Source organism: Podarcis raffonei, chromosome 8, assembly GCF_027172205.1.
Source record: "Podarcis raffonei isolate rPodRaf1 chromosome 8, rPodRaf1.pri, whole genome shotgun sequence".
NCBI classification, from domain to species: domain Eukaryota; kingdom Metazoa; phylum Chordata; class Lepidosauria; order Squamata; family Lacertidae; genus Podarcis; species Podarcis raffonei.
Window position 1 is genome coordinate 66,397,404 of NC_070609.1, and position 27,987 is coordinate 66,425,390.

A 27,987-nucleotide genomic window follows, 5' to 3' on the forward strand; every position below is an offset into this window, starting at 1 on the left:
GGTCCTACAGAAGCAACTTTTTTCACTTGCCTTTTCTCGCTGAAGTCTCCTTGACATTTCAAATCCAAGGAAGACGTTGGCCATTTTGTGGCTGAATTATGGTTCACTCATTTCTGATCTGAATGCACATTCAGAACATCAGTGTGTGAAATCCCTGATCTTGCCTGTGGGATGGGGACAAATGACAATGTCAAGTGAGGGGTTGAGACAGAGTTCAAAGCAGCTTTGGATGTTCTTGCAAGGCCTGAACTTCAGTCACTCACAATCCATGAAAAACTATCTAGGGAAATAAGTAATAATATCGCATCACTGTGCCGCTCTGAGCAGCGGCAGCAGCTGATGTGAGTTAACCAGAAAGTGACCTGAACTGACAGAAATGCACATTTGGCATTTTGGTTGGGTGTTCCGGCAGAGAGTCAGGGAGAGAAGGGGGGTGGATGGAGGCAGGGAGAAGGGAAATGGGGAAAACTAACATTTGTTCTCTTGGCATCAAATCCATCATACTTCAGCTCTGCAAATTCAACTCCCAGAGAGCAGGGAAGTAGAAACAGCACCCGTCCAAAACCCCCACCCAACGTGGAAAAATATAAATTCCAATATTTATGTAATAATTTAGTTAGAATACATCTTCTGTATTGTGCAAATAAATTAAAAACTAAAACAATATAGGGAGAAAAAAGAGGGTTAAGGAATTATTCCAGATGAGTATGCATTAAAAAACAAAATAGAAAAATTAGGAAGATAAGCAAGAGCGAGCACTTTACATCCATATGATTTCCAGGTATTCTGGCCTGGAAGAGGTCATCTTACTGGGGTTTGGGGTCTTTTATTTTTGGAATTGGGGGTGGCTTTGCACCCAAAGCCCACTCCCCTTTGCACTCTGACCACAAGTAAGAATGTGGTCACTTATGAACTGCAGCATAAATGTTTCGTTTGCCACAAGTCTGGCTCAGAAGCCCATTGTGGGCTGAAGGATCATGTCTGGAAAGGCCCAGAGGGTATCTTTGCACAATCGCTCGCAGAAAAAGCTCACAGTGATGCTGTCCGTCTTTAGAACCATTTTGCTTGTTACTTCCTCCTACAAATGCACCTCTGTGTGGTGGTTTTCAGTTACAGATAAAAAGGAAAGGACACAGTGTGGGGTATCCAACTATGTCCGCCTTAGAGTAGACCCACTGAAATTAATGAACATTGCCAGCTTAAGGCCATGAATTTGAATGGGTCAACCCTGAGGAGAACTTAGCTGGATATAACCCAGAGCTTTCACCCAAGCATTTTGTAGTAGTTGTGGTGGACCTAAGCAGATGCGTGAGATTAGTCCAGAACAACCAGAAATGCCTACATATTCTGCTAATTAGGGTTTCTAATTTCAGTTTCTAATTTTTCCAATCTTAAATTCAGTCCTCTATATTTCTATACCAGTTTGTGATTTTTTAAATAACCCCCCTTCAATATATGCATTTTTAATTCTATTGTGCCTAATGTACACATGTTTACAAGCCATTTCCCCTAATAGAAAGCATTTTTGTATGCTATTGTCACCAACCTATGCCTTTCAATGCACATTTTACCCTGGTTAGTGCATTTTTGTATACATTATTTGGCCAGAGAGCCACATTGCAAAATTCAGACAAGTGTGAATTTTGCAAAGCGGCTGGGCTTAGGTTCCCTACTGTTTCAGGAATTGTGAATTAGAGAAGTCTGTCTTTAAATGTGAATGAGACTGATTTTCTCCCTCAATCCTACAGATATGTCTATGTCAGGCACCCCCAACCTTTGACCCTCCAGATGTTTAGGACTACAATTCCCATCATCCCTGTCCACTTGTCCTGTTAGCTAGGTATCATGGGAGTTGTAGTCCCCAAACATCTGGAGGGCCACAGGTTGGGGATACCTGCTATTTAATCACAGTCCATTTTAGAAAACAAACAGATACAGCATAGTTTACTTAGAAGTAAGCCCCACTGAGTTCAACAGGAAATATTCCCAGGAACAAGATGGCAGCCTTAATTCTCTCTCTCTCTCTTTCCCCCTCTCCACTTAAGATTTGTTGGCTGAAATCCCCGCGACAGGGTGAGCTCCCGTTGCTCGGTCCCTGCTCCTGCCAACCTAGCAGTTCGAAAGCACGTCAAAGTGCAAGTAGATAAATAGGCGGAAAGGTAAATGGCGTTTCCGTGCGCTGCTCTGGTTCGCCAGAAGCGGCTTAGTTATGATGGCCACATGACCTGGAAGCTGTACGCTGGCTCCCTTGGCCAATAAAGCAAGATGAGCGCTGCAACCCCAGAGTCGGCCATGACTGGACCTAATGGTCAGGGGTACCTTTACCTTTACCATCTCTTTGCTTTCAATGGAAGGCAGCAATGTCTGCAGTGAGTGACAGGATAGCACCTCCTCTTCCTGGTTTTCCTGATATCTTCACAACTAAAAGGACTAGAAACGTACATTTTTAAAACTAACACTGCACATTTAGGAAATGGCAGGGTCTTGTTTTCAGCCGGAGCTCACTGGAGCTCAGCTCCAGCAACTCTCAGGTGGGTGCCATTGCGCCATTGGAGAATTTCATGGTGAGCTCCGGCACCTCTTTTTCTAGAAAAATAGCACTGGGACGCGTCCTCCAGTATTCTGAAAGTGTGGCTGGTCCTCACAGCCTCTCTTCCTATAGGTACAGCCCTGGTTTCACCACCTCAAGAGCGACATATTTATAAGAGGAGGCAACCTATTGCCGACAGGGACTCCTTGCCTCACGGTGAGATTTCTCTGGCGATACGATTGTGCAAGAGCAGGGATGGCCAACTTCTCCAGTCTTAGGGAACTCCATATGGCAGCACAGAAATTCCCTTTACCTTAGGGATGGCATTCAGTATAACACCTACTCAAAGCAGACCATGGAAATTAATGGACATGACTCTGTTAGGTCCCTTAATCTCAACAGGTCTCCTCTGAGTAGGGATACAACCCCTTGGCTTAAATTCAGTAGGAGGTTTCAAAAGTGATCAAAGCAGAGGGGACGCCATCCACATATCCAACCATTACAAGAATGGGAGGTGGTGTCTGCAGGCTGGACCAGAACCCTGGTGGGAGGGGTTTGGGATTCAATTCATCACCCCCACCTGCTTGCTGTGGACCCAATCCAAATCAGTGTCTGGCATCTCCTACTTGCATTGGAGCAGGACTGCAAGGAGAGCAAAAAGCTATTCCACACCAAGGTCTCAATCCAGACTGGGGGTCCCACACCTGCCATTTGGATTTTGGGGGGAAAGCTTTCATGCAACAGAGTGGTCTTCCTCTCCAGTCTAGCCCAACAAGCTTGACTTGGTGGCTGGATCTCTTGCCCATAAGACAAGGCTGTTGCCCATCCCTGCTGCAAACACACTTCTGAACTGCTGGCTCGCCATGAGATAGCGCGTCCGCCCCACGAGAACAGGACACACCAATTCTCCCTTTCGGCAGCCATCTTGGCAAAAACACACGAGACGCAGACGTCATCTCAGGGTGGGATGCAATAAAAAAGGGGGGAGGGGGGAGAGAACAGCTTTTTGGGGGACAGGAGACATTTACAAGCACACAGTGCACAATATTCCTCGTCGTCGTTGTTATTTACAGATACACAGCAGTCCTTCAAGTTTTTCAAGTTTCGTAAAAAAAAGGGGGAGGGGGGGACGAAGAGGAAAAAGAAGAGTAAAAAAGAAATGCGGGGAAAGCAGGGTCGGAGGAGGCGGGGGGCAGGGAGAAACAAAACAAATAAAAAAGAAAGCACACCCCAGAACAGAACCAGGGAAGGTCACACAACACGACTGGCATCGCTCCATAGACAACAGTTAATGGGGGCGGGGCAGGGGGTTCACACAGGGGATCGCTGGGGGTTTATGTACAGCGGGTTACATTAGAGGCCACGGGCTCACGATCCGCTGGGTTCGGTTAGAGGCTTTTTTTTGCTTGCGCACACAGACACTCCCACACACGCACGCACACCAGAAGCGGGAGCGGGAGAGGCAGGCCGTCACCAGTCGGCGTCCTCCTCGATATAGTAATCGGGGGCGGTACCATCGAAGAGCCCGGGGTCGAGCGATTTCCGTTGCTTCCCTCTGGCAAAGACGCGGGAGATGGATCCGAAGCCCATTTTCTCTTTCTTCTTTTTCCGTTTTTGGTCTTCGAGGTCCTCTAGAGACTGAGGAGGAAGGAGACGGCAGGTTTTTTCATGGAAAGCGTCACAGAATCGTAGCGCTGAAAGGGACAGCCAAGGGTCATCCAGTCCAACCCCCTGCAATGCCAGAATCCTTGCTAAAGAATCTCTGGCAGAGGACCATCCAACCTCTCCAAACCTCCAGTGAAGGAGAGGCTACCATCTCCTGAAAGAGATCGTTTAACTGTCAAACAGCTCCAACTGTCGGAAAGGTCTTCCTAATGTTTAGCTGGAATCACCTTTCTTGTAATTTGAAATCTATTGGTTTGGGTCGCACCCTCCGGGGCAGCAGAAAGCAAGCTTGCCAGTCAGAGATGGGCAACTCTGTTTATTTGGGTTTCTTATTTTCCTACTCTTACATTTGCTTCTCCATTTCTAAGTTGCTTAGTGAATCCCCCCCCCCCAAGTATCCTAATGAAAATTCATCGCAAGTTTAATGAGAATTTCTTCTGATATACACATTTGCCTAATGCACACACATTGTTGCAATAAAAAAATCCTTTTAAAAATGCTATTTTCAGCACTATATGCATTTTCATGCACATTTGACCCTGGCAAATGCATTTATGTACTCACTACTTGGCTGAAGAACTGCCAAGAAATATGAATTTCTAAGGATGGCCTTGCTTTGGTCCATACATTGTTTCAGGAACTACAACTTATGCAAGTTTGACTCTAAGTGAGACGAGAACTGATTTCCTCTACTACCCCTGACACTGATGGATAGGTGATAAGGAAAGGAGCTTCAGTCTAGAACCTTCCCATCGCACCTTGAGGTTGACAGTAGCAGATACATTGTTCAGTATATTGTTTACGGATCGGACCCTCTACAAATTAAGAAGATTGATGCACCTGGGTTCCCTGTAAACAATGTGGGTTGTATCCAACTTTATAGTATACCCGATGAAATCAATGGACACAGCTTAATTAATGGACATTTCCTCATTAATTTCAATGGGTCTACTCTGAGTAGGACTTACTTGGGTGGGTAAAGCCTCCTAGCAACCCACCTGCTCTGAGTTTAATGCCCTTGGATCTCCTCCCACTCTTATAGTACATCCTAGAAAAGTCCCTTTCAATAGGTTTAACACATGTCTGGCCACGCAGGATGACCTGGTACTTACCTGGACAATTGGGTTGTGCAAGTTTTTCTGTACTGGTCCAGGACTATCTCCCTGCCGGAAGAAAGAGAAATGTCAGTTTGGCACAGAGCAGAACATTATAGCCCGGAGCCTGGGCATGCTCAATGCCCATTGCCGAAGCGTGCCTGGCACCTTCCCCCAATGGACTGGCTGGATGCAGAGGACTGGTGGTGGAGAAGAGGTAGCAGACTGGGAGAAGGTGGTGTTAGAACAGGATTTACTGAGCAGGGAACAGGCTTTAGTGGGCAGGAAGAGGCTGTGGCAGGGAACAGTTTAGAATCAGAATCAGAAGCAGAGGCTGGAGAGGAGAGGAGACAAGAGACAGAGATGAAAAAGGCTGCTGAAGAAGCCAGGGGGTCTCCCCCTCCTGCTGCGACCAGCTCCCCTCCCTGCTGGTTGCCCAGAACCCACAGAGGTATGAAGAGGGTGGAGCAGAGACAGACAAGGTGACTTGGGCAGGAAACTTAGGGAGTTGTGGGAAGGTGGGGTCCTTCAGTCCTCGCAACTACCTCATTGAGGCAAGACCTACTGGGAAGAGTTGCTGTGCTCACCAGGCCTGAGCTGTTTTTGTTTCTTTGAATAAGGAGTTAACTTCATTGACACCTTGTGAGTTATTGCTGACCAGCTCCTACCTTGACATTCGAGATATGTTGTACTTTGCTGTGAAAAGCCCACTGGCTGGCTGAGGAATAAAAATGATGATGGAATGGCAGTGGTTGGCTCTCAAAGGAGTTCCACAATCCTTTCAACACAGGCTTCTTCCCTGGGGTAAGATCGGCTTATTCTGTACCTTCACAGAGAATGGGCAAATGAGGCACTGCCCCACTAACTTCAGTCCATCTCTAGCTAGCCCTCACTTGCCTGTTTTCTTACGCAAGAGCAATCTAGTGGGGCAACGATGCACGTCTGCCTCCTCCCCTTTAGTCTCAATGTTGCTTTGTAGAAGATGGGGACAAAACTAGAAATAGCTGGTTCAGCCTCTTATTGGCTTCACCTGCTGTTGGGTTTTCTGTCCCACCAGACCCAAGGGGCGCCAGACACCACTACCATCACCTTGGCATCACCAGGTGGTTCCACAAAGATCTAAATTCCTCTGAGAACTCATTCGGGAAGGGTAAGAAAGTCTAGTGGGGCAGATGGTAGTAAGCAGATGGTTCATGTCAAAATATTGTCATTCCGTTAAAACACACACAGCCAGCCAGAGCTAATAGGAAGTTCTAGAATTAGCTGGCTCTGTCTGTCTTTGGCTCTGGCACCTACTGTGAGTCTCCCTGTCTCATTCCCAAAGGGAACCAACCACCTTTGTGTACCTCTCGTCCCTGAAAGCTGGAATGTGGTCAAATGGAAAACAAAAGCACAAATGAGATTCAGTGTCAGGGCACAACTAGATGGCAGGCAGGAGATCCATAGGGGAAGACCCATCAATGGGTTCAGAGGAGGGCAACAAAGGCAGTCATATAAACTATATTCCAGATCCTTAATAGCAATATTTCATTGGGTGGTGGGTTCATCATTTCCCCCTCGATAACCACTTAGCAGTCTTATCAACAGGTCAATAAATGTTGTAATTCGACGGACTTCTTATTCGAATCAAAAATTAAAAAAGGAGTGGAAACGTTTTGATGAATATATGGCAAAATATTGCTCAAAAAAGATATGCTAATATGCCTAGATTAAAATGTGAAGTACTGGATGGAAGAAAAATTAGTAAGGAAAGATAGTAAGAATATATAGATGATTTGAGAAGGTTGTAGAATGCAAAGATTACTGTAAATTGTATAATGTGGAGGAAATCGAGTGGGGGCGGAGGGAGGTGGGAGGAAGGAGAAAAGAATAATATGATGGATTGAGGAATAGAAATGTAAATGTATGGGGGGATGGGGAGGAAATGGTGTTGGCTTTGGTACATCTGTATTGTAAAGTAATATGTGAAAACCAATAAAAAAAAAGAAAGGGGAAAAAATGTTGTAATGACCTCCCTACCATCTGGAGATGTTACGGGCTGTGTCCAATTAAGTCCTACTCAGAGTAGACCCACTGAAATGAATTGGCCTAAGTTAGTTACGCCCATCATTTTCAATGAGTCTGCTCTGAGTAGGACTAACCCTGGAGTCAATACAGCCTTCATTTTTGACTGTGATGTGCAACATTCAACAATGAGGTCACCTTGTACGTTTTCATCTGCAGGGAAAATGACAGCTTCTGTGAGTGGATGGAGAGACATCTTGGGCAATAGGATAGGGCAAGGGGTGAGGACCCTAAGTGAACATTGGGTGGGATCATTACCAAAAGGGTGCCACCCTTTTATCTCTTTTTGGGAGGAGCCATTTAAAATAAATAAATAAAAGCACACTGTCTTTCGATGAACTTAGACCCCTGAGGAAGTTTACAACTAAAAGTTTTACAACCAACATTGCCACGACAATTCCTTCAAAAAACCAAAACGGGGTGGTTGTGTGCCTACACGGGTGTAAGTGAAAAGGGCTCACCCCAAACATAAGGCAGTGGTTTTCTATACGCTCAGAGAATTCCTTAGGTACGTTTTATGTTCAAAAAAGAAAATGAAACATAAAGGAACCTTGAAACGGCCTGACCTGAACCTGTAAACTTCTGGGACATACGAAATGTTGAGGTGGGAAGGGAAGAAAGAGGATTTAACTGGTCTGCTAAACCCTCAAACAGGGAGGGCTATAGTCTAGAGGGTTGCATGCTGGGGACATGAACTCATTCCTGAAATGCAAAGGGTTGTTTCAGGAGGAAGGAAAGACGAAAGGGGATGCATTTCCCGCCCTCCAAAATCTGCTCCCTCCCCAACAGCCAGCCCCCAAACTTGAGCACAGCAAAGGAAAATGTTAGATATGCTCTCCCTCAACCCTGACCCATATAACTCGTAACTCCTTGTTCCAAGGAGACTGGAGCCCTGAACAGGAACATTTGTCTTATGGGAAAGGGATATACTTCAATATTCCATTGCAGATTGCATTTGCCCTTATTAATTTATTTATTGTATGCACCAAAATACGAAGGGAGCACCTGAGTGAGACCAAAGACCTATTTAGTCCATTTTGCTCTCACAGTGACCAATCAGAGGCACCAAAGGGAAGCCTGCACAAAGGATCTGAGTGCAATGGCAGCTTTCCCCCACATGGGATCCCCAAGATCTGGAATTCAGGGCCATACAGTCTCTGACTGGTGGAAGGAGAACATAGCCATCATTAAAAAGCAGCAGCAGCAGCAGCAGCAGCAAAGCATCCGACCACAGGAGTCGGCTCGGGCACAAGCGAACAAGGCAAGAGTGTTAGAACAGTGTTAGGAACATCCAATGACCTGCAGAGGCGCCTTACATTGCAGAGGGAGTGCGTTCGGTGCCGCGGGGAGTTGATGTCGCTCGGCGTGGACGACCGGTCGCCTTCTGCTGCCGACGCATCAGAGATGATGGAAGGCTGTCGGGAATGACACGGGCTCACGCGGACCGCTGAAAGGCAAGCATCGGAGAGGGGCAGGTGAGTCTCCGCCATACTTGCTGCGGGCGGAAGCTTCCTTGGGGCTCAAGGAAGCTCAAGGCACTGAATTGGCTCTATGGGATCACCTGCCTTCCAGGACGGGTTTTCTGCACAGGTGAAATCCTCAAGCAGGCTTGGCATTTCAGGACCTTGGATAGCTCCAACTTGGTTGCAGGGATGTGGGACCTGTGGCTTTCTGAATGTTGGGAGTTTGACTTCCGTCAGCCACAACCAGCCTGGCTAATGGTCAGGGAGGATGGGGTCTGCATTCCAGCAACTTCTGGAAGGGCATACAGATGTGGGGCATCTGGATTACAGTTTGACAGGTGACCCCAGTGGCACAGGCAGCAGGGAATTCAACCTAATAAACTGAACGATGGTGAGAATGCTAGAGGGACCCTTACTGGAAACCACAAGGCCCATTTCCTGACACCCCCCAATCTTAGCCAAATGATTCCCTGCCCAGTAATGATGGGGTCTGCCAATAAAGGGCCTTGAGGTCTCTCTGCCCTTCCAGTATTTGAAATGCTTGTCTTGATTTGACTCTAGGGAGTGGTCTATACTGCAGTTCTCTAGGGTTCTCTCCCATCCCTACCTCAAGATGCCATGGAACCTTCTGCATGCAAAGCAAAATACCCTACTCCTGAGCTGTGCTTTATATAGTGGGTGGACATTTGCATGGTGCTCTTTAAAGGGGGAGCCTATACAGTGGTGCAGTTAAGTAATATTTGACTCTGTACTTAATGTTCACACGCCCTTCCCCTCCCTTGCTCAGATGATAGTATGTCTTATTTCATTGCTTTCCAAATGTGATGTCAGGATGCTGTCAGCGGCTCCCTGCTGGTTGCCCAGGAAGGTATAAAGACAAGGAAAAGGTTCTTACAGTCCTTTTTTATTTCAGTCTTTACAGAGAGAGGCTATAGAACATGGGTAGGCAAACTAAGGCCGGGGCCCCGGATCTGGCCCAGTCGCCTTCTAAATCCTGCCCACAGATGGTCCAGGAATTAGCATGTTTTTACATGAGTAGAATGTGTGCTTTTATTTAAAATGTATCTCTGGCTTATACTTGGGCATAGGAATTCGTTCATTTTCTTTTTTAAAAAATATAGTCCAGCCCCCACAAGGTCTGAGGGACGGTGGACCGGCCCCCTGCTGAAAAAGTTTGCTGACCTCTGCTATAGAACCCAGCTTCTTGGATAATGTTATTGTCCTGAGTGAATCTCCACCCCTCCGTCTCTCCCACTTCCTCATTCATCATCATCACCTCCTTGACGGGTGCTGCTAAGTGCCCTCTATCTTCAAGCTCTTTCCTCTCCTACTTTTAGAAGATGGTGGGTCTGGAATGCTTTCTAATGACAGCGTGCCAGTCAGCTGTCACTCCACTTCTGCCTCTCCCTCCTCCTCTCCCATTATTTCCCAACTTTCCCCCTTATCTGCCTCTGAGCTGTAACCTCCCTCAAACCCCTGTTGTAAATCTATAATACTGTCTCCCTCTTCCTCCTCTCTGGAAGGGTCAAGATGGGGAGGCGGTCTCCACCATTCCACCTCCTCCTCTGCCTACTCCCTGACATGTGACTAGCCAACCTTGCTGGGGGCCCTCCTGCACATTCTGCTGAGTGGGGCCCTGGTCACCTCTGCCAAAGTCCTTCCCGGATGGCACCACCAGTCCTATGGGCGTGCCATGTAAAATTCAACCAGATGGGCGTAGGAGGTCACGCCCCTGCTGGACCCAGCTTCAGATCCCTGCTCTGCTGCAAATCTCATTGGGTGAAGTGGGGTTTAGCCTCTCTCCTCCTCCCTGCCACACCTATAAGTACCTCACAGGGCTGGAGAAATGAGAAAGTATGGAAGAGAGCACAGCAGAGGTTATATTTTCTGAGAATCCTCCGGAAAAATAATCTCTCAAAGGACCTGTTGATGGCATTTTACCATTGTACCGTTGAGAGTGTATTAACTTACGGTTTGTGTGTGTGGTTTGGGAGCTGCATGGTCAGGGAAAAAACAATGCTGTCTATGGTTTTAAAGACTGCAGAGAGAATAATTGGGTGCACTCTTCCCACCTTGGATCAAATCTATGCTTCCAGGTGCCATAAGAAAGCTGCAGAGATAGCGCAGGATAGTGCGCACCCCGGAAATGATCTCTTTCAGCTTCTGCCTTCTGGAAGAAGGTACAGGATTATAAAGACTAGGACTAGTCGCCTGAGAAACAGTTTCTATCCAAATGCGATTTTGGTTTTAAACGCAGTGTAAGGTAGTCTCTATGTGAGTATATTGTATTCAGTTATGGGGTATCAGAGTTTTTAGGGGGCTACCCAGGCTGGGATAATTGGGATAGCAAGCTTGTTGGTTTTTGAATGTCTGATGTAGATTTTTTCAATTTTGTTGTTCTGTATAGGACAATGACAATAAAGATTATCGTATCGTATCGTATCATATTGTATCGTATCGCCTGTGCCACCTTTGAGAAGAGAGCCGGGAAGGGGAGGGGTGGTGGTGGTGGTGGAGTGGGTCGCAGGTAGAGACAGGGCAGCAAACTCACCTTGACGGTCTACCGTGTGCTGGGGGTGGGCATGGTACAGCGTCTGCTGGCTCTGTCGGATGGCAGCCGTCAGCGGGAGGTCGGCCTGCATCACCCATTCCTGATTTCCGTTGAGCACCGTCTCCCCGGGCATGGCTAAAGAATGCCGCTTGGGTACATCCTTGGTCAGCGTTGCTAAGGACTGTTTTGCCTGAGAGAAGCAGCAGGAGACACACAGGGTTGCCGTCAGTGCTTAGCCCCAATTCAGGGGTAAACCCATTGCAGTCCATGGGAAGTGAGCCAGCAGTAAATCACAGGGAGTAAGTTGAGTTAACTCTTTGTCAGCAAAAACAGGATCAGCACAGGAGTGTCAGGCCTAATGAGCACAGCAACTCATATTTGGCATATTTTGTCCCCGCAAAGCAGTTGCTGAGACTGAAGGTCCCCACCTTCCCACAGCTGCCTAAGTCTTCTCCTCTTCAGGGTTTTTCCTAAGCAATCTGAGATGGTGCCTGCATGAAGCTAACTTCTCCACTGCCCTCTTCATCTCTCTCCTGGTTCTGGGAGACCAGCAGGAGGGGGAGACACCAGTGACTCTTCACTAGCCTGATACATCTCTGCTTCCTGCCTCCCTCACCTGCTTCAGCTTCAGCTTCCGTTCCTGGACTTCTCTCTGCTACAAACTCTCCCTGCTCACCAAGCCCTGTTACCTCTTCAGCTTCTGACATCTCCTCTTCCTAGTCTTCTCTTTCTGCCCACCACCAATCCCCTGGCTCTGAGCTTCTTCCCTTGGGGGTTCCCCAGCTGGTTCCTCCCACCATTCCTCTGTGTCCAACCAGTCCCTGACGCTAACCTAGGTGTTTCATTCATTTCAGTGGGGCTTCTCAGAGCACAGCTGAGGGTACACTCAGGTGTGGGCAATACTGCGTTAGTTTTCCTGACTGTGATTCTAGTGCTTCTGTTCTGTTTTTTAATATTCCTTTTGCACTGCGGTACCTGTTGTGATATGAAACTGTGGCTGTTGAACCGATATACCGGCACGTTGTGCTACATTTCATTCACACCAGTAGGTGTGGTGTGACACAACAACAAATGTCATTGGACATTGTTGCTTCTCCCTCACTCTTTCTGTCTGCCTTGCTCCAATTCCTCCATGAAAATGGCAGGAAAAAACTGTATATGCTTGCATCCCTTATTCCTGTGATTTTCTGGGTTAAGGGAACTGTAAATGGATTATTTCTGGAATTAAATAACACAGGAATGAATGCTAAGCATGCGCCATGTTCCATTAGTTTTCCGAAAGTGGCTTTTATGCCATGTAAAAGCTCTGATATAATGCATAAATTAACAGGGAAACATCGGGGAAATGGAATAAACCACTGTGTGAATGCAAAGTGGGCTCATTGACACTTACTTTTCCTCTGCTCTTTCCAGGCATGGTCAACACTTTAAAGCTCCATGTCCAAGCAACCTTTTCCTCCCCTTTTCTCCAGAGCTTTCTCTGTGAAATCTCATTCTTTAAAGCTCAATCAGAGCAAACTACAGCTCCCGGAAAACTTGAATTGACATATACTCTAAGTGAGCGCTAAAGAGCAGGTTTTCACAGGGAAAGCTCAAGGGCAAACGATGATGATATGCTCAGACATTGAGCTTTTAAGCAGAGACCTGGAAAGAGTGGGGTAAAAAGTGTGGATAAGCCCTTCGTTGGAGGTCTCTAACACATAAACCCTTCCCTCCCAATGGACTTCTCTCGCGTCTGGGGTGCCAGCTACTGTTTGCACCAAATATTACTGGGCACCCCCCCAAACCATCAGTATTTGTAGGGCGGTGGTGTGTGCTCAAACACAAAGTGGAACTTTAAGGCTTGCACAATTAAAGTGGACTGAAGTGCTCTGTCACCCGTGCACAAGAAAGCCACTTTAAAAAAAGAAATGGTTAGAAAATGCATTGGAAAGTGCAGAGGGAATGTATGTAACAGGAAAACATTCAAACACTGTGTAAGCCAGGCTCCCTCAACCTCGGCCCTCCAAATGTTTTGAGACTACAATTCCCATCACCCCTGACCACTGGTCCTGCTAGCTAGGGATCATGGGAGTTGTAGGCCAAAAACATCTGGAGGGCCGAGGTTGAGGAAGCCTGGCGTAAGGGAATCGGGATGAGTACAAGACGAATGCTCAGTGTTGTATAACTGCCCCGTAAACTAATCAGAATGGATACTCAATGAAGACGGGCAGATGGCCCCTACACAGTACCCAGAGTGCTCCAGACTGAGCACTCACCCTTATTTGCTGGCACAAAGTTTATGCAGAGGGTAATAATAATTTATAATAATTTATTATTTATACCCCACCCATCTGGCTGGGTTTCCCCGATCTGTGTCGTCTCCTGACGAAAACTGCCAACGTGGTGGATGCCGAGTGTGACAAATAGCTAGCGTGTGCTTTCTCACATGGAGTATGGGAGCTGGGAAGGGTGACAACGTTGTCTGGCTGGGAACAAGAAATGTGGAGTTTTGGGGGAAAGCCCTCTGGAGAGACCTTGAAGGCCTGCGGGCGCAGGGACACTCACCATGGCTAGCTCAGCTTCCAGTTCCTTCATTCGGTTGTCTTTCAGGTCCAGCTGCGACCGAAGAGCACTGGCATGGTCCGTGGCATCTTTGGCTTGCCGGCGTAACTCCCACTTCTCCCGCTCCAGCAGATCTTTCTCTTTCGCAAGAGCTTTGACCGCATCTTCGCTTTCCTGCAGTTGGGGTGAGAGTCAGAATACGGACGCAAAGCAGGGAGGCTGGGTGGCTGTTAAGCTGCTTTCCTACCCTCCTCCCATCTCTGATCTCCTTCCCATCCTTATCAACCTGGGGGGGGGGGAGTCAGTGGGCACATTCAACATGTTGAGGAAGGTGCAAAATGGCTGTGGGAGGGGGCGTGGCAAGCGGCAGCCACATCAACAAGAGCAAAAAAAGAGGCAGGGACACAAAAAAGTACAGGCATGGCACCCATCAGTTGCCCCATGGATGAGGAAAAAAAGTATAGTGGTACCTCGGGTTAAGAACTCAATTCGTTCTGCCCAGAATTAAATTTAAGATATTAACGGATTCAAAGGAAAGAGGGGGGTTTGCCCTGCCAGACTTTAAACTGTACTATGAAGCGGCAGCTTTCTGCTGGCTAAAAGATTGGCTACTTCTTGAAAATACAGACATTTTGGATTTGGAAGGTTTTAACAATATTTTTGGGTGGCATGCATATTTGTGGTATGACAAGGTTAAAGCACATAAAAGTTTTAAAAACCATATTGTCAGAAAAGCACTATTAAATGTCTGGGTCAGATATAAAGATTTGCTGGAAAACAAAACCCCAAGGTGGCTGTCGCCAATGGAAGCTAAGGCAGTTAAAAAGTTAAATATGGAGTCGAAGTGGCCAAGATATTGGGAAATTCTGGAAAAGGAAGGGGACAAACTGAGATTGCAGAGTTTTGAGAAATTAAAAGGGAAGGTGAGAGATTGGTTGCACTATCACCAAATAAATGAAGTGTTTAAATTGGACAGTAAAATTGGTTTCCAGGTGGAAAAATTAAAATTGGAGACTGAATTGTTAGAATCCAGTACTAAGAATTTGTCAAAAATGTACAATTTGCTGCTGAAATGGAATACACAAGATGAAACGGTTAAATCAGCTATGATTAAATGGGCTCAGGACATTGGTCATAATATTTTGTTTGCTGATTGGGAAAAGTTGTGGACTACCGGGATGAAATTCACGGCATGTAATGCCTTAAGAGAAAATATTATGAAAATGATTTATAGGTGGTACATAACCCCAGTCAAGCTTGCAAAGATTTACCATTTGCCTGATAATAAATGTTGGAAATGTAAAGAAAAGGAAGGTACATTTTTTCACCTTTGGTGGACGTCCCCGAAGATTAAGGCATTCTGGGAAATGATCTATAATGAACTTAAAAAGGTATTTAAATATACCTTCCCTAAGAAACCAGAGGCCTTTCTCTTGGGCATTGTCGGCCAAGGGGTGTTAAAGACGGATATAACTTTCTTTATGTATGCTACAACAGCAGCTAGAATACTCATTGCAAAGTACTGGAAGACACAGGATCTACCCACACTGGAAGAATGGCAGATGAAGGTGATGGACTACATGGGCTTGGCAGAAATGACGAGCAGAATCCGAAACCAGGGAAGAGAAGCAGCGGAAGAAGAATGGAAAAAGTTCAAGGACTATCTAAAGAAACATTACAAAATTAATGAAAGTTAGAATGATGTTGGACTGGAAAGTAAATGGTTACTATTAGTAATGGTTAAGACAAGGAGAATAAGGAAGATTAAACTAAACTTAAAGTAAAATAAGGGAAGATTTGCTGAACAATTGATTAGAATCTGGAATACAGAAAGGGGAGGCATGAGGAAGTCGGGGAAGAAAGGTATATGAAATTAAGATATGAAATGATACTTGTTTTTTGTTTTGTTTTTGTTTTTGTTTGTTTATGTATTTGCTGTTTTTATGTTATGTTTGTGTGATTATAAAAACTGTTTAATAAAAAATATTTTTTTTTAAAAAAAAGAACTCAATTCGTTCTGGAGGTCCATTCTTAACCTGAAACTGTTCTTAACCCGAGGTACCACTTTAGCTAATGGGGCCTCCCACTGCCGCCGCACCACAGGTGCACGATTTCTGTTCTCATCCTGAAGTAAAGTTCTTAACCTGAGGTACTATTTCTGGGTTAGCGAAGTCTGTAACCTGAAGCGTATTTAACCCGAGGGGCCACTGTACATCTATTGTGCTCAATCACAGAGAGAAGCTCTTGTAGCCTCTCCAGACTGGGTGTGAAGGTGAATGTCCAATCCTGGCATCTAATGAAATGTGGGCATGTTTTAAGAGGGAGCATTCAATGTAGAAGAGGCTGAGCCAGGAAGACCAACCAGTCTCTCATAAATTGTGGATTTTTGAGGGGATATTTATTCCATTCTCCTTTTTCTGGTGCCAGAGGAGGTTCTGGTAGGCAGACTTCTGCCTGGTTGCCACATTGGAGACCCCTGCCATAACATCAGCAACTGTGATTAGTAATTACAGTTAGTAATTAGCATTAGTATAAGTATTAGTACTCACACATTGTAAAATGTTTCTCCCACCCCTCCCTTCTCCCTGTGCCCCTTCCCCTTCTCTACTGAATTTATGATGAGCTTTTAATTTAAAAGTTGCTAATAAAAATAAAAGTATGTAATGAAAATAAAAATGTTTAATATTTTACAGATGATTTATTACTTTGAGTTATTTCTTTATACTGTATTTGCACAAAATTGCCATTTTGAACTGCTTTCGTTGGCAGTTTCCCAAGGTACTAAACGCAGGGACAAGGGAAGGCAAAGAGGGCAGGAAGATAAAGGAGGGACTGGTGGGTGGTTAAGAAAAGGTGAAGAAAGGACTTTTCTTTGTGTGATAGTTTCCCTGTAAAGTGGGCGGGGAAGTGGTGGTTTAAAACAATGGCAGAAGTCTGAGTAAAGCAGGGGTGGTAGGACACGGAGAAGAAAATTGCAGTTTTAAACAATGGCAGAGGTTTGAATAAAACAGGGATGGATATTCCTAAAGTTTTAAGGAAGAGAAACAGCAAAGATAGTTACGACACAAAAATGAGCACTCAATAGCTACCACCAGATCTTTCTCCAGCTCCTTTTTCGCTATACTCAAACCATGTTTTAAATTGCCACTTCCCCCTCAGTACCTCACCACCTGTTTTACTCAAACTTCGGATGTTGATTAAATACATTTTCTCCCCTCAAACCTTGTTTTAAATTGCCACTTTCCCCTCAGTGTCTTTCCATCTCTCAAACTTCTGCCATCGATTGAAACCACCACTTTCCTCCCCTCTCAGTGTTTCTCCACCCCTGCTTTGCTCAAGCTTCTGCTGTTGTTTAAAACAGCCACTTCTCCCCCTTTCAGTCTCCCTCCTTTCTCGCTGTATTCAAACCTCTTCCATTCCTCAGCCGCCTTATATGAGAGAGCTAAAGGATGTGGAAACCTCAAATATCCCTGCAGCTGGAGTGTGTGAAGATATTCCCACCATTCCTTGCTCGTGGGCAGAGGTGGGCTCAGCTTGCCAGGGACATTCTTGATATGCCCCCCCTACATCTAGGCCCAGTATGGGGTGAAGGAGATGCCACTGGCCAGCAGTGGTAGCTGCTACCTGAGCATGCGGTATAATTCCGATACTCCTTCTTTCCCTTTCCAACTCACCCCGCCCCCCAAAGTAAGCCCCTGTATGGGACAAAAGAGGTTCAATGCCTGGAACTTCTGCCTAAAACCCTGGAGAGGTGCTGCCAGTTAGGGTAGACAACGCTGAGAAGATGACAGCCACCTGTGAAAGACAGGTGAACAAGCCAAAGAGCTAAAAATAAGATAGAACATCCAGTGACTTCAATTGCACTGGCTGCTTATCTGATTCTGGGCTCAATTCTATGATTCTATGATTCTAATTCAAAGGACTGGTTATTATCACTTTTTATTGCCCTAAAAGAGAGTGGAAAACTTCAGGCCCATCAGCTGAATGCTGGCCTCCAGGCCGTTCTATCTGGCCCTTGGGACTTTCCTCAGACCATCGATGGGCCCATTCTACACATGCGTCCTTTTCCATGGCCAACAATCTGGCCAATGTCAAATCTCCCCCACCACCCAGGCATCCATCCTTACTTTTCTGTGCTGCTCGTAGTTCCTGATGAAGTCCCGTAGCTGCTCTTCCCGGCTTTCCAGGGTGGCGTAGAGCTGCTGCATCTGACTCACCAGGTCGGTCTTCTCCCCCTTCAAACGCTTCCGATCAGCTTTCATGGCTGGAAGAGACAGGTGGGTGGTTTTGAGAACTACCAGGCGGGAGACATGGGAAGAACTCACAGGATCATAGAATTGGAGAGGTGGAAGGGACCACAAAGATCATCCAGTCTAACCTCCTGCAATGCAGGAATCACAGCTAAAGAATCTCTGACAGATGGCCATCCAACCTCTGCTTGAAAACCTCCAAGGAAGGAGAGTCCAACACCTTCCACTACTGAACAGTTCTTACCACCAGAAAGAAGAAGAAGAAGAAGAAGAAGAAGAAGAAGAAGAAGAAGAAGAGGAGGAGTTTGGATTTGATATCCCGCCTTTCACTCCCTTTAAGGAGTCTCAAAGTGGCTAACATTCTCCTTTCCCTTCCTCCCCCACAACAAACACTCTGTGAGGTGAGTGGGGCTGAGAGACTTCAGTGAAGTGTGACTGGCCCAAGGTCACCCAGCAGCTGCATGTGGAGGAGCGGGGAAGCGAACCCAGTTCCCCAGATTACGAGACTACCGCTCTTAACCACTACACCACACTGGCTCTCAAGTTCTTCTTCTTCCTCCTCCTCCTCTTCTTCTTCTTCTTCTTCTTCTTCTTCTTCTTCTTCTTCTTCATATTTCTAGCCTGCTCCCCCCCCCCAAAGGACATCCTAATGTTTAGTTCCAATCTCCTTAGGCTGCTTTGTCATTGTTGTTTAAAAACAACAACTGTAAAGCATGTTTGCAATTTGCAATCACGGGTTTTGAAAGGCACCCCAGAGATAAATACATCACTCACACTTACGTTTTGATTGAAGAAGGAGAGGGGTTGTATCCAAATAAGTCCTACTTGGAGAAAACCCACTAAAATTAATGCACCTAAGTTTGTCCTTTCCATTAACTCCAGTAGGCCTACTCTGATACAACCCAATATCCTTGGAATATAAAGCAGCCAGTCGTAACGGCCGCCTCCCCTGCCACCCCACCTACAAGTTTGCCACTGTTCAATCTTGCCGAACGGAAATAAATAGCTCGAAACCACAAATGCACATGAGCGATTGAGCGACGCATTGCCTCGGACCCCTGATGTGAGTGTACACATCGATGTGACATCCTATGTGATGTTCCACCCATGCACGTGCAACCTTGTGTGCACGAAAACGCAGACCTGAGGCAGTTGTACTCACTGGGGACTCCAAGTTGACTTTTGCACGGTGTCTTACTGTGAAAGCAATGCGTCTTTAAAACACTGAATGAAAAGGAACCTCTGTGCAATAGACCTGTATAATCCCATTAAGATCGCTTTGGGGTGGGGAGTTCTGGGTAGTGTGTTTAAAAAAGAATCAACACACATGAGTGAATGGGGGAAGTTGCAGGAATAAAAGATGCAAAGAGTCAGAGGAAGAGCCAGGAAAAGGCGGTAGCATCTGTTTGGCATGCAAAAGGTCCCCCAATAGCATCTCTGGGTAGGGCTGAGAGAGACCCCTGAGCCTCAAACCCTGGAGAGATGCTGCCAGAGTGTGTCTTCCTGTGGATTGAACAGTCAGCCTGATTTGCTTGCACAAAGCTCACACAGCAGTCAGACTTTCTCATTGAGCATTTCTCCTGATTGTCTACGGGACAGTTACACCACAATCAGCATTCATCTTGCATTCATTCCCTTGCAGGGTGTTTGCACAACTTCCCGTTAATCCTTCACTTGCTATACTTTTCAGTGCATTCCCGGGTGCATTTCCAAACTTCATAAAGCCCTTTTGTTTTTTGTTTAGAAACAGTAGATTTGTTGTGCTTTGACTCACTTTTAATTATGCAGACCTAAAGTTCCCGTACGTGGTAGAATCCCTCTTGCAGATCAGCAAGAGTCAGTGTAGAGTGTAGAATCAGTGGTCTGACTCAGTATAAGGCAACTTCCTATTCAAATCAGCTCTTCAATCAGAAACATGAGGACTAGAATCTTATTTTATTTTTAACAGAAGGGCTATAGCTCAAGAACAGAGCACCTGCGCTGCCTGCGTAAGGTCTAAGGTTCAATGCCTGACATCTCCAGGTAGGGCTGGGACAGACCCCTGCCCCATCATCCCTGACCACTGGTCCTTCTAGCTAGGGATGATGGGAGTTGTAGTCCAAAACCAGCTGGAGACCCAAGTTTGGGAAGCCCTGGTGTAGACAATAGTGAGCTACGAGGACCAGTGGTCTGTCTTGTATCTTATGCAATGGAAAGCTGTTCTGATATGTGTGATGCTGACACTCTGGAATTAATCCAAGGCAGTCTTCTTATTAAACCAGAATTCAGGAGGAGAGCCATGCAGGGTAGAGCTATGAAGAGAGGAATAAAGGAACAGAGGGAGAGAGAGAAATCCTCTTATCTTTTGCCATAAGTCTGGGAACAGTTTAAGAGGCATTGCTGTCTGGGGCTCCCCACCCCAATTTTCCTTTGCAAGGACTCCGTGCCTCCACTTACTGTTTGAGCTCTGAGTGTTGAAGATGCCTGAAAACAGCAGTCTGTCCTCCTCTTTCCCCCCCTTCCCATAATTATATGCCTTCTAGAGTTCCCTCCACACAGAACAGCTTAAAAGGACGGTTTCGTGATGAGTCAAGCTTGGCCTTTGAACCCGGCCGCTGTTTCAAAGTGCCTGGGCACTGCATTGTTTTGTCCGAGGGTCACCTGAGATTATGCAGAGTGCAAGGCAAAGGATGTCAAGGACATTGTTTCCCCACCCCTCCTCTAAAGTAGTGTGAGCCAAGTGTGTGCATGCTAAAGTTGGAAGCGAGGGGATAGGGAGCTATTGTTGAGTTAGGAGAAGGGCAGGAAAGAAGAAAAAAAGGGGACCAATTTCAACTGCGATAATTTCCCCCTTGGCACGCTGGAAGTTGGGCCTGCCCAAGGAAATCGATCGGCTGTAGAATGATAGCTCTAGATGGCGTATAAAAAGATTGGATAAATGCATGGGGGTATCTATTTGCTATTTATTTATTGTCTTTCTTCCAGGGAGCTGGGGGCGGTGGTGAAGGAGGTGGTCGTAACACCACAACCCTTGCTGCCCACAGCACCAGAGTGACCCCCCTCCACTGGAGCCAAGCAGGGCTGCGCTGCACCACCTGTCCACCTGCCCGGCCGGCCCCTATGCAGGCATCCCAGCCCAGTGCACCTCCCCATGGGCATTGTTTTCTCTGATGCATTGGAGAGAAGCACTGGGCTGCCTTGTGCTGTGCTTTGAACCCCCTCAAAAATCCACACCCACGTCTTAGCCCCTCTGGCACCCCCCAACGATACGCTCCGGCAGCCCTGTTTCTTGGAACTTAACGTTCTTTGTTCTTACTGTCCCAGAAAGCTCCAGTCAATTCCTTCTGATGCCAGGCCCCTGTATCAGTGTGCCACTCATGCCCAGGAAATACTAAAACAAAACAAAGCAACCCTCCTATCTTAAGCCAAGTCTCTTCCCCTAAGCAGTGCCCGTTACTGGCAAACCTTGCGTTTGAGGACCATCTCCAAAGCATTCAGCTGCTTTGAATTCAAACCACGGAGCTGCTACCTGACATTATATTATTTATGAGCACTAAGGAGGAGGGAGAACGTCTCCCCAAGCTGCTTTGGAAGACATTTGTCCCAAGCAATTTATGGGTTGGGTACAGGAAGCTGACTTAAGCCAAGCCAGGTCGTTGGTCCCATTTAGCTGTTGGTCCACGCTGATTGCTCCAGTTACAATCCCCGGCATCTTCAGGTAGGACTGGGAGGAAGCCCAGTTCTAAACCTTGGAAACTTGCTGCCAGCCAGTATAGACAGTACTGAGCTAGATGGACAAGCTGTCGGATTCAGTATACAGCAGCTCCCTATGTTCCTAGTGGTAGGGAGGTGGGCAGGTGAGCGAAGTGTTCCACAGCTGAGGACCTAAGGTGGATGTAGCATCCTCTTGTCTCAGGTGAATAGCAACAGAGGATGTCAACAGAGGATGCAGCTATATGCTGCATACAGTAAGATAGCAAGCAGTAAACCAAGGCATCTGGGGAAAGAGCTGTGTGTCTCGGTGGGACAATCCAGCACTTTCAGGTAGGAATGGAAGAGATTCTTATCTAAAAGCCTGGAGAATCATTTTATTAATGGATTTTATTTCATACAATTTATATACTGCTTGATATTTTGTGTGTGTGTGTGTGTGGGAACTCATCAAAGCAGTTTTAAAATATGACAAAACAATATCAGTTTTTAAAAAGGTAAAAACATCTATTTTTATATATATATATATATATAAAATAAAACAGACGGTAAGCTAAAAGCAAATCAAAACACATCTCAGCAGTCTACATGTCTGGTTTAGGGTGCCTAAACAAAAATGTTTTTAGAAGGTGCTGAAAAGAGTACAGTCGTACCTTGGTTTTCGAACAGCCTAGTTCTTGAATGTTTTGGGTCCCGAACGATCGAAACCCGGAAGTGACTGTTCCGGTTTTTGAACGTTCTTTTGGAAGCCGAATGTCTGACAGGACTTCTGCGGCTTCCGATTGGCTGCAGGACCTTCCTGCAGCCAATCAGAAGCCACGCTTTGGAAGTTGAATACTTTAGGAGTTGAACAGACTTCTGGAACGGATTCCGTTCGACTTCCTGGGTATGACTGTACAGGGATCTTCTTGGAGCTTCTCTGGTCTTCTGTTTCCCTCACTTCCCTCACTTCCCACCTTTTCCACTTTCCTTCTCCTGCAGCGTTCCTTGTCCAGAACTCTCTGGCTCTGCAACCAGAACACCCAAATCCCATAAACCAAGCGAACAGTTCAGATCTAGTCACTTCGTGTATGTTTATCCCACTGGTTCATTCCCCTCGCATTGCCTCGGCTTTCTGCCCGCATCTCTTTTCTTTGAAAGCAGGAATGTGGACCCGCCAGCGACATTTGCTTGCAAAAACAGTTGAGAAAATATCATCCGGTATCCATGGCAACCGGCAATCTGGCCTAACTTTCCCAGGCATCCGTTATCTTTCTCCTTACATATTTTGATGGTATGCCAGTGCATGACCACAGGGACACACACACAAACACGCCGAGCTGCCTTCGTCGTTTATACGCAGCCAGAGATGCTTCTGTCCGAAGCAATTCCCTGCTGCTGTGATCTGGCTCAAGTCCTCAGCCATGTTTTGTTAACTGGGTGGAATCAGCTTGTCTTCCACACTCAGTGCCATTTAATTAGGTCCCATGTCAATTTCCATAAAGGAAAAAAAAATATCTCCCACACAGAGAGACGCTCCACGTTTCAAGTGGGCTGACGTTTCTTTGCAGAGGTGTGGAATTTATTCCGCAGGTCCTCAGTGAATGAAGGAAACAGACCCGGGCAAAACTGACTTAACCCTGGTTGTGGACCCCCTACTGTCTAGCACCCCGCGAAGACAGCCAAAGTGAGCAAGCTTTCAAGAGTAGCTTTGACTGGAGAGAAGCCAATTAGTGCCGGCTGGCTGTTAGGCTGATGCTCTTTTTGGCCCGGGGGCTCGGTTTGATTGCAGAGCTGGGGAAGGTGTAGGGACGGGATCAAGGAGTGACGGCAGAGGCTCTCTGCAAGGAAAGGCTACCGTATTTTTCCCTCTATTACACGCAGATTTTTTCTCCTAAAAAGTAAGGGGAAATGTCTGTGCGTGTTATTGAGCGAATGTGTGGTCCCTGGAGCTGACAAGCGCGAGTGAAGGCATAAATCAGGCAAATATCAAATCGTCCGGAGAAGGGAGGAAAGGAGGAAGTTGCTGCTTTCCTGCATTCTGCCTCAGGGTCTTACTGCCCACCCGCTTCTGTTTCCTTACTGTGTTTGCTCAAACGGAACAAAGAGCAGAGAAAACCCCTCCCCTCCAGGCAAGCAGAGCGTCCTTCCTTCTAATTCCTTTCCGTGCGTCTGGGACTCGAAGGCAACATGCAGGTTGGGGGGGGGGAGAGAGAGAGAGCTGGCTGGCTTGTGGGGGGGGGGACTTTTGCCTTCCTTTCCTCCCTCCGGTAAAACCCCTCTCCTGCATTCTTAGCCAGCTGCTTCTCTGCACACCCCTCTCCTTGTCGCTTCTATGTTTTTCCTTCCCTCCCTACTTAAAACGTGGTTCCAATCACGGATCCACATGGATCCTCAGGATCTTTGCATTGAGTCACCCCAAATTCACCATCAGATCTCATAGCAATGATCTGATGCAAAAACAGGGCTGCAATGGTGCAAAAACATGGTTACAAAGCACGGATCCACATGGATCCTCAGGATCTTTGCATTGGGTCACCCCAAATTCACCATCAGATCACATAGCATGTCCATGGCTACAGCCTGCACCAAAAAAATCACGCACCCACTGTTGCCTGGGGCTGCAATGGTACAAAAACGTGGTTACAAAGCATGGATCCACATGGATCCTCAGGATCTTTGCATTGGGTCACCCCAAATTCACCATCAGATCACATAGCATGTCCATGGCTACAGCCTGCACCAAAAAAATCACGCACCCACTGTTGCCTGGGGCTGCAATGGTGCAAAAACGTGGTTACAAAGCACAGATCCACATGGATCCTCAGGATCTTTGCATTGGGTCACCCCAAATTCACCATCAGATCACATAGCATGTCCATGGCTACAGCCTGCACCAAAAAAATCACGCACCCACTGTTGCCTGGGGCTGCAATGGTGCAAAAACGTGGTTACAAAGCACAGATCCACATGGATCCTCAGGATCTTTGCATTGGGTCACCCCAAATTCACCATCAGATCACATAGCATGTCCATGGCTACAGCCTGCACCAAAAAAATCACGCACCCACTGTTGCCTGGGGCTGCAATGGTGCAAAAACGTGGTTACAAAGCATGGATCCACATGGATCCTCAGGATCTTTGCATTGGGCTACCCCAAACTCACCGTCAAATCACATGTCTGTGGCCGCAGCATGAAGCACAAAAATGATACATCCACTGTTTGATTCAGAATTTTTTTTTCTTGTTTTCCTCCTCTAAAAACTATGTGCGTGTTATGGTCAGGTGCGTGTTATCGAGCGAAAAATACGGTATGTGCCTGGATCTTTGTAGTTTAGAAAAAGAAGAGTTGACTTAGAGGTTTCGATAGCGATAAGAATGGAGAGAGGGCTCCTCCAGCTGACCTTTTTATTGAGCCTTCCTTCTGATTTGCTTGCACAAAGCTTATGCAGAGGTTGGATTATAATACAGTCTTCATACAGCATGCTTTCTGATCTGTTTGCAGGGAACTTAAACGTCGAGGAGCATCGCTCCTGGTTTGCTTTCAGGACGTTTACACATCTTAACATTAATTATCCGGGCATTCCACACTTTTCACCGTATTTCCCCATCAATTTCCTAAATGCACAAAGTCTGTTTCTCTCTCTCTTTTTTAGCAGATCTGCTGCGCTAGGGCAAAAGAGCGCTTTAATCTGCTTTCAGTTGTGCAAACCTAAATTTCTCTGTCTGCCTTTGAATCCGTTCCATGCAATACCAGACCCTCCAAGTGTTCCTATTTTCCAGGGACAGTCCTGGATTTACAGAAGTCATCCAGGTTCCTGGAATGTCCCGCTTTTCCTTAGGACATCCCTGTTTTCATCGGAGTTATGTGACCCCCGAGCCAAGGAGATAAGTAACTATACAACCTTTAGAAGACATCTGAAGGCAGCCCAAAGTAGGGGAGTTTTTTAATGCTTAATGTTTTATTATTATTATTATTATTATTATTATTATTATTATTATTATTATTATTAGTTGGAAGCTGCCCTAGTGGCTGGGGCAACCCAGTCATATAGGTGGGGTAGAATAATAATGATAGTATAGAACACCCCTATTTTCATTGAATAAATGCTGGCAGGTATGCAATACTGATGCTTGTCGTGTTGAGAAGACATCCTGCAATGGTTGCTGAAGACATCCAACCTCTGAGATCACAGACACAATGCTTGAAGGGGTCTGAAACACCTTAGTTCTGTACCAGGGCATAGGGAGCCTTTTTCATCCCAAGGGACAACCATTTGTCCCAAGGGACAACCTTTCAGATGCAAAATGCCTGGCCAGAGCAATAAGTGTGAAATTTACTTTTCTACAAACACTTACGTATCCCTCTCTGTCCTCCAACCTGGGCAAGCAAGGTGCATTATCAGAGCCCAAGGACACATTCCAGCCAGGCAGAAAATACTTAAGGAGGGTGCAAGTCAGGCAAAAGATGTGGCTCTGGACAGTGTGAGACTTTGGGAAAGACAGCCAAAAGTCTTCCTGGGTCTGAGGTAATACACCTGCTTTTTTGTTCCAAGGAGAGCTGTGTGAAACCATTTCTGCAAGGTTTTGGGATGGTTCCATTTGGACAGGGAAAATGTGGCTGTGGAAGGCACCCACTGGCTAGAACCTGTGACATCACTAACCCCAAACCCCAGAGCAGTCTTGGAAGTGTTCTGTGGATTAACATATGAATACCTGAATGTATACATCTTGTTTTGAACTAGTAAAACTGAACAGGAAAAGGAGCAGGAGCCATTTCTGAATGGGTATTTGATTTGCCGCTAGGTATGAATGTAAGGCGATAGCAGAACTGGGTGAAAAGCCCAGTAAACAAAACTGGACGGAGCAAAGGCTTGACACAATATCAAGGCAGCTTCCTGGGCTCCTATACTTTAAGGCTTTCCTTCCAACAGGAATTAGAACAAATGAGAAACTGAGGAATGCAACAGCAGCACAGAGGAGGAAAGTTTACTGCACAGGGATGCCTGGAAACAGTCCCAGCCTTGGCAGTGCGTGGCAAGCAAATTGAAGATTTATAGGCGAGTTAAGTTGCCATTTTTGCTCCACATCCCAACACACCTCAGTGCAGCTATGAAGCACTTGTGAGGGCTGGGGAGGGGGGTGGAGAAAGGGGAAGGGGAAGGGGTGGTGTTGGTGTTTATTTCCAAACCACCTGCAACGTCTGAAGTGTTAGCAGGTCCCACGAGGGAGAACATAGCCACGGTTGCCATGGAAACGGCTGCGAAGGAATCCACGTGCCCAACGCAGTCAGATCAATTTCATCTTCGCCTCTCGGAGGGGGAGAGAAGCCACACAAGAATATCATAAAAGGGAAGGAGCATAATGGGATGTAAGCAACCAGGAGTTGCCCCCGTTTGGTCTCTTGGGGGCGGGGGCAGGAAGAGAAAGCACCACAATTTGATCTTTCTACTGGATTCTGCATTGGTAAGGAATCTCTGATTGGTGGAAACTGGTGTCCGCTAGGACCCCCGGGAAAGCAGGGAGGCCAAAATGTAGGCGGGGACTGCAGCCAATGGCTGGAGGGACTGCAGCCAATGGCAGGCAGGGACAACTAATTCTAGTTCTGTTTCCCCTCCCCTCTCTGAGGAGGGCCAATTGGAGACTAGGGAGGAGGAGGAGGAGGAGGGTGACAGGCTAACCCCATATTGAGATTGGTGGAGCAGAGCCTCCTTTGCCCTAATACACCAACCTCTGCTGGAAGCTCCTAGAATTGTGGAGTCCATTAAAAGAGGGTCCACCCTTCCAAGGGAGACCATTCCACTCTGGAACAGCCCCTACTGTCAGAAAGTTTTTCCTAAAGTGTAGCTGGAATCTCCTTTCCTGTCACTAGACTCCATTGGTTCTACCCTCTGGAGAACTAGAAAACAAGCTAGCTTGCTCCATCTTCCACGGGACAGCCCTTCAGATATTTGAAGGTGGTTCTCAGATCACCTCTCAATCATCTTTTCTCCAGGCTAAACACATCCAACTCCCTCAACCATTCCTGAAAAGACTTGGGTCTCCAGGCCCTTGATCATCTTGGTTGCCCTCCTCTGCACACCTCCCAGTTCCATACAACACCCTCTATGTTTATAGCAACAAGTCATAAGAGAGTTTGACATCCTCTCTGTGGTAT

The 27,987-nt window shown here is 46.5% G+C and overlaps 1 protein-coding gene across 2 annotated transcripts in view; it reads right to left on the reverse strand.

The window, feature by feature from the left end:
• Positions 1-2,295: 2,295 nt before the first annotated feature.
• Positions 2,296-27,987, reverse strand: part of KAZN (kazrin, periplakin interacting protein) — a 218,898-nt gene continuing 193,206 nt past the window's right edge. For both annotated transcript variants that reach the window (XM_053400526.1, XM_053400525.1), the window contains exons 3-8: positions 18,039-18,175; positions 13,915-14,085; positions 11,368-11,557; positions 8,670-8,800; positions 5,308-5,358; positions 2,296-4,168 (exon numbers count right to left, since the gene is read on the reverse strand). In XM_053400526.1, the coding sequence (XP_053256501.1) occupies positions 4,001-4,168; positions 5,308-5,358; positions 8,670-8,800; positions 11,368-11,557; positions 13,915-14,085; positions 18,039-18,175 (848 nt within the window). In that variant the 3' untranslated portion in view covers positions 2,296-4,000. The remainder of the gene's footprint in view (positions 4,169-5,307; positions 5,359-8,669; positions 8,801-11,367; positions 11,558-13,914; positions 14,086-18,038; positions 18,176-27,987) is intronic.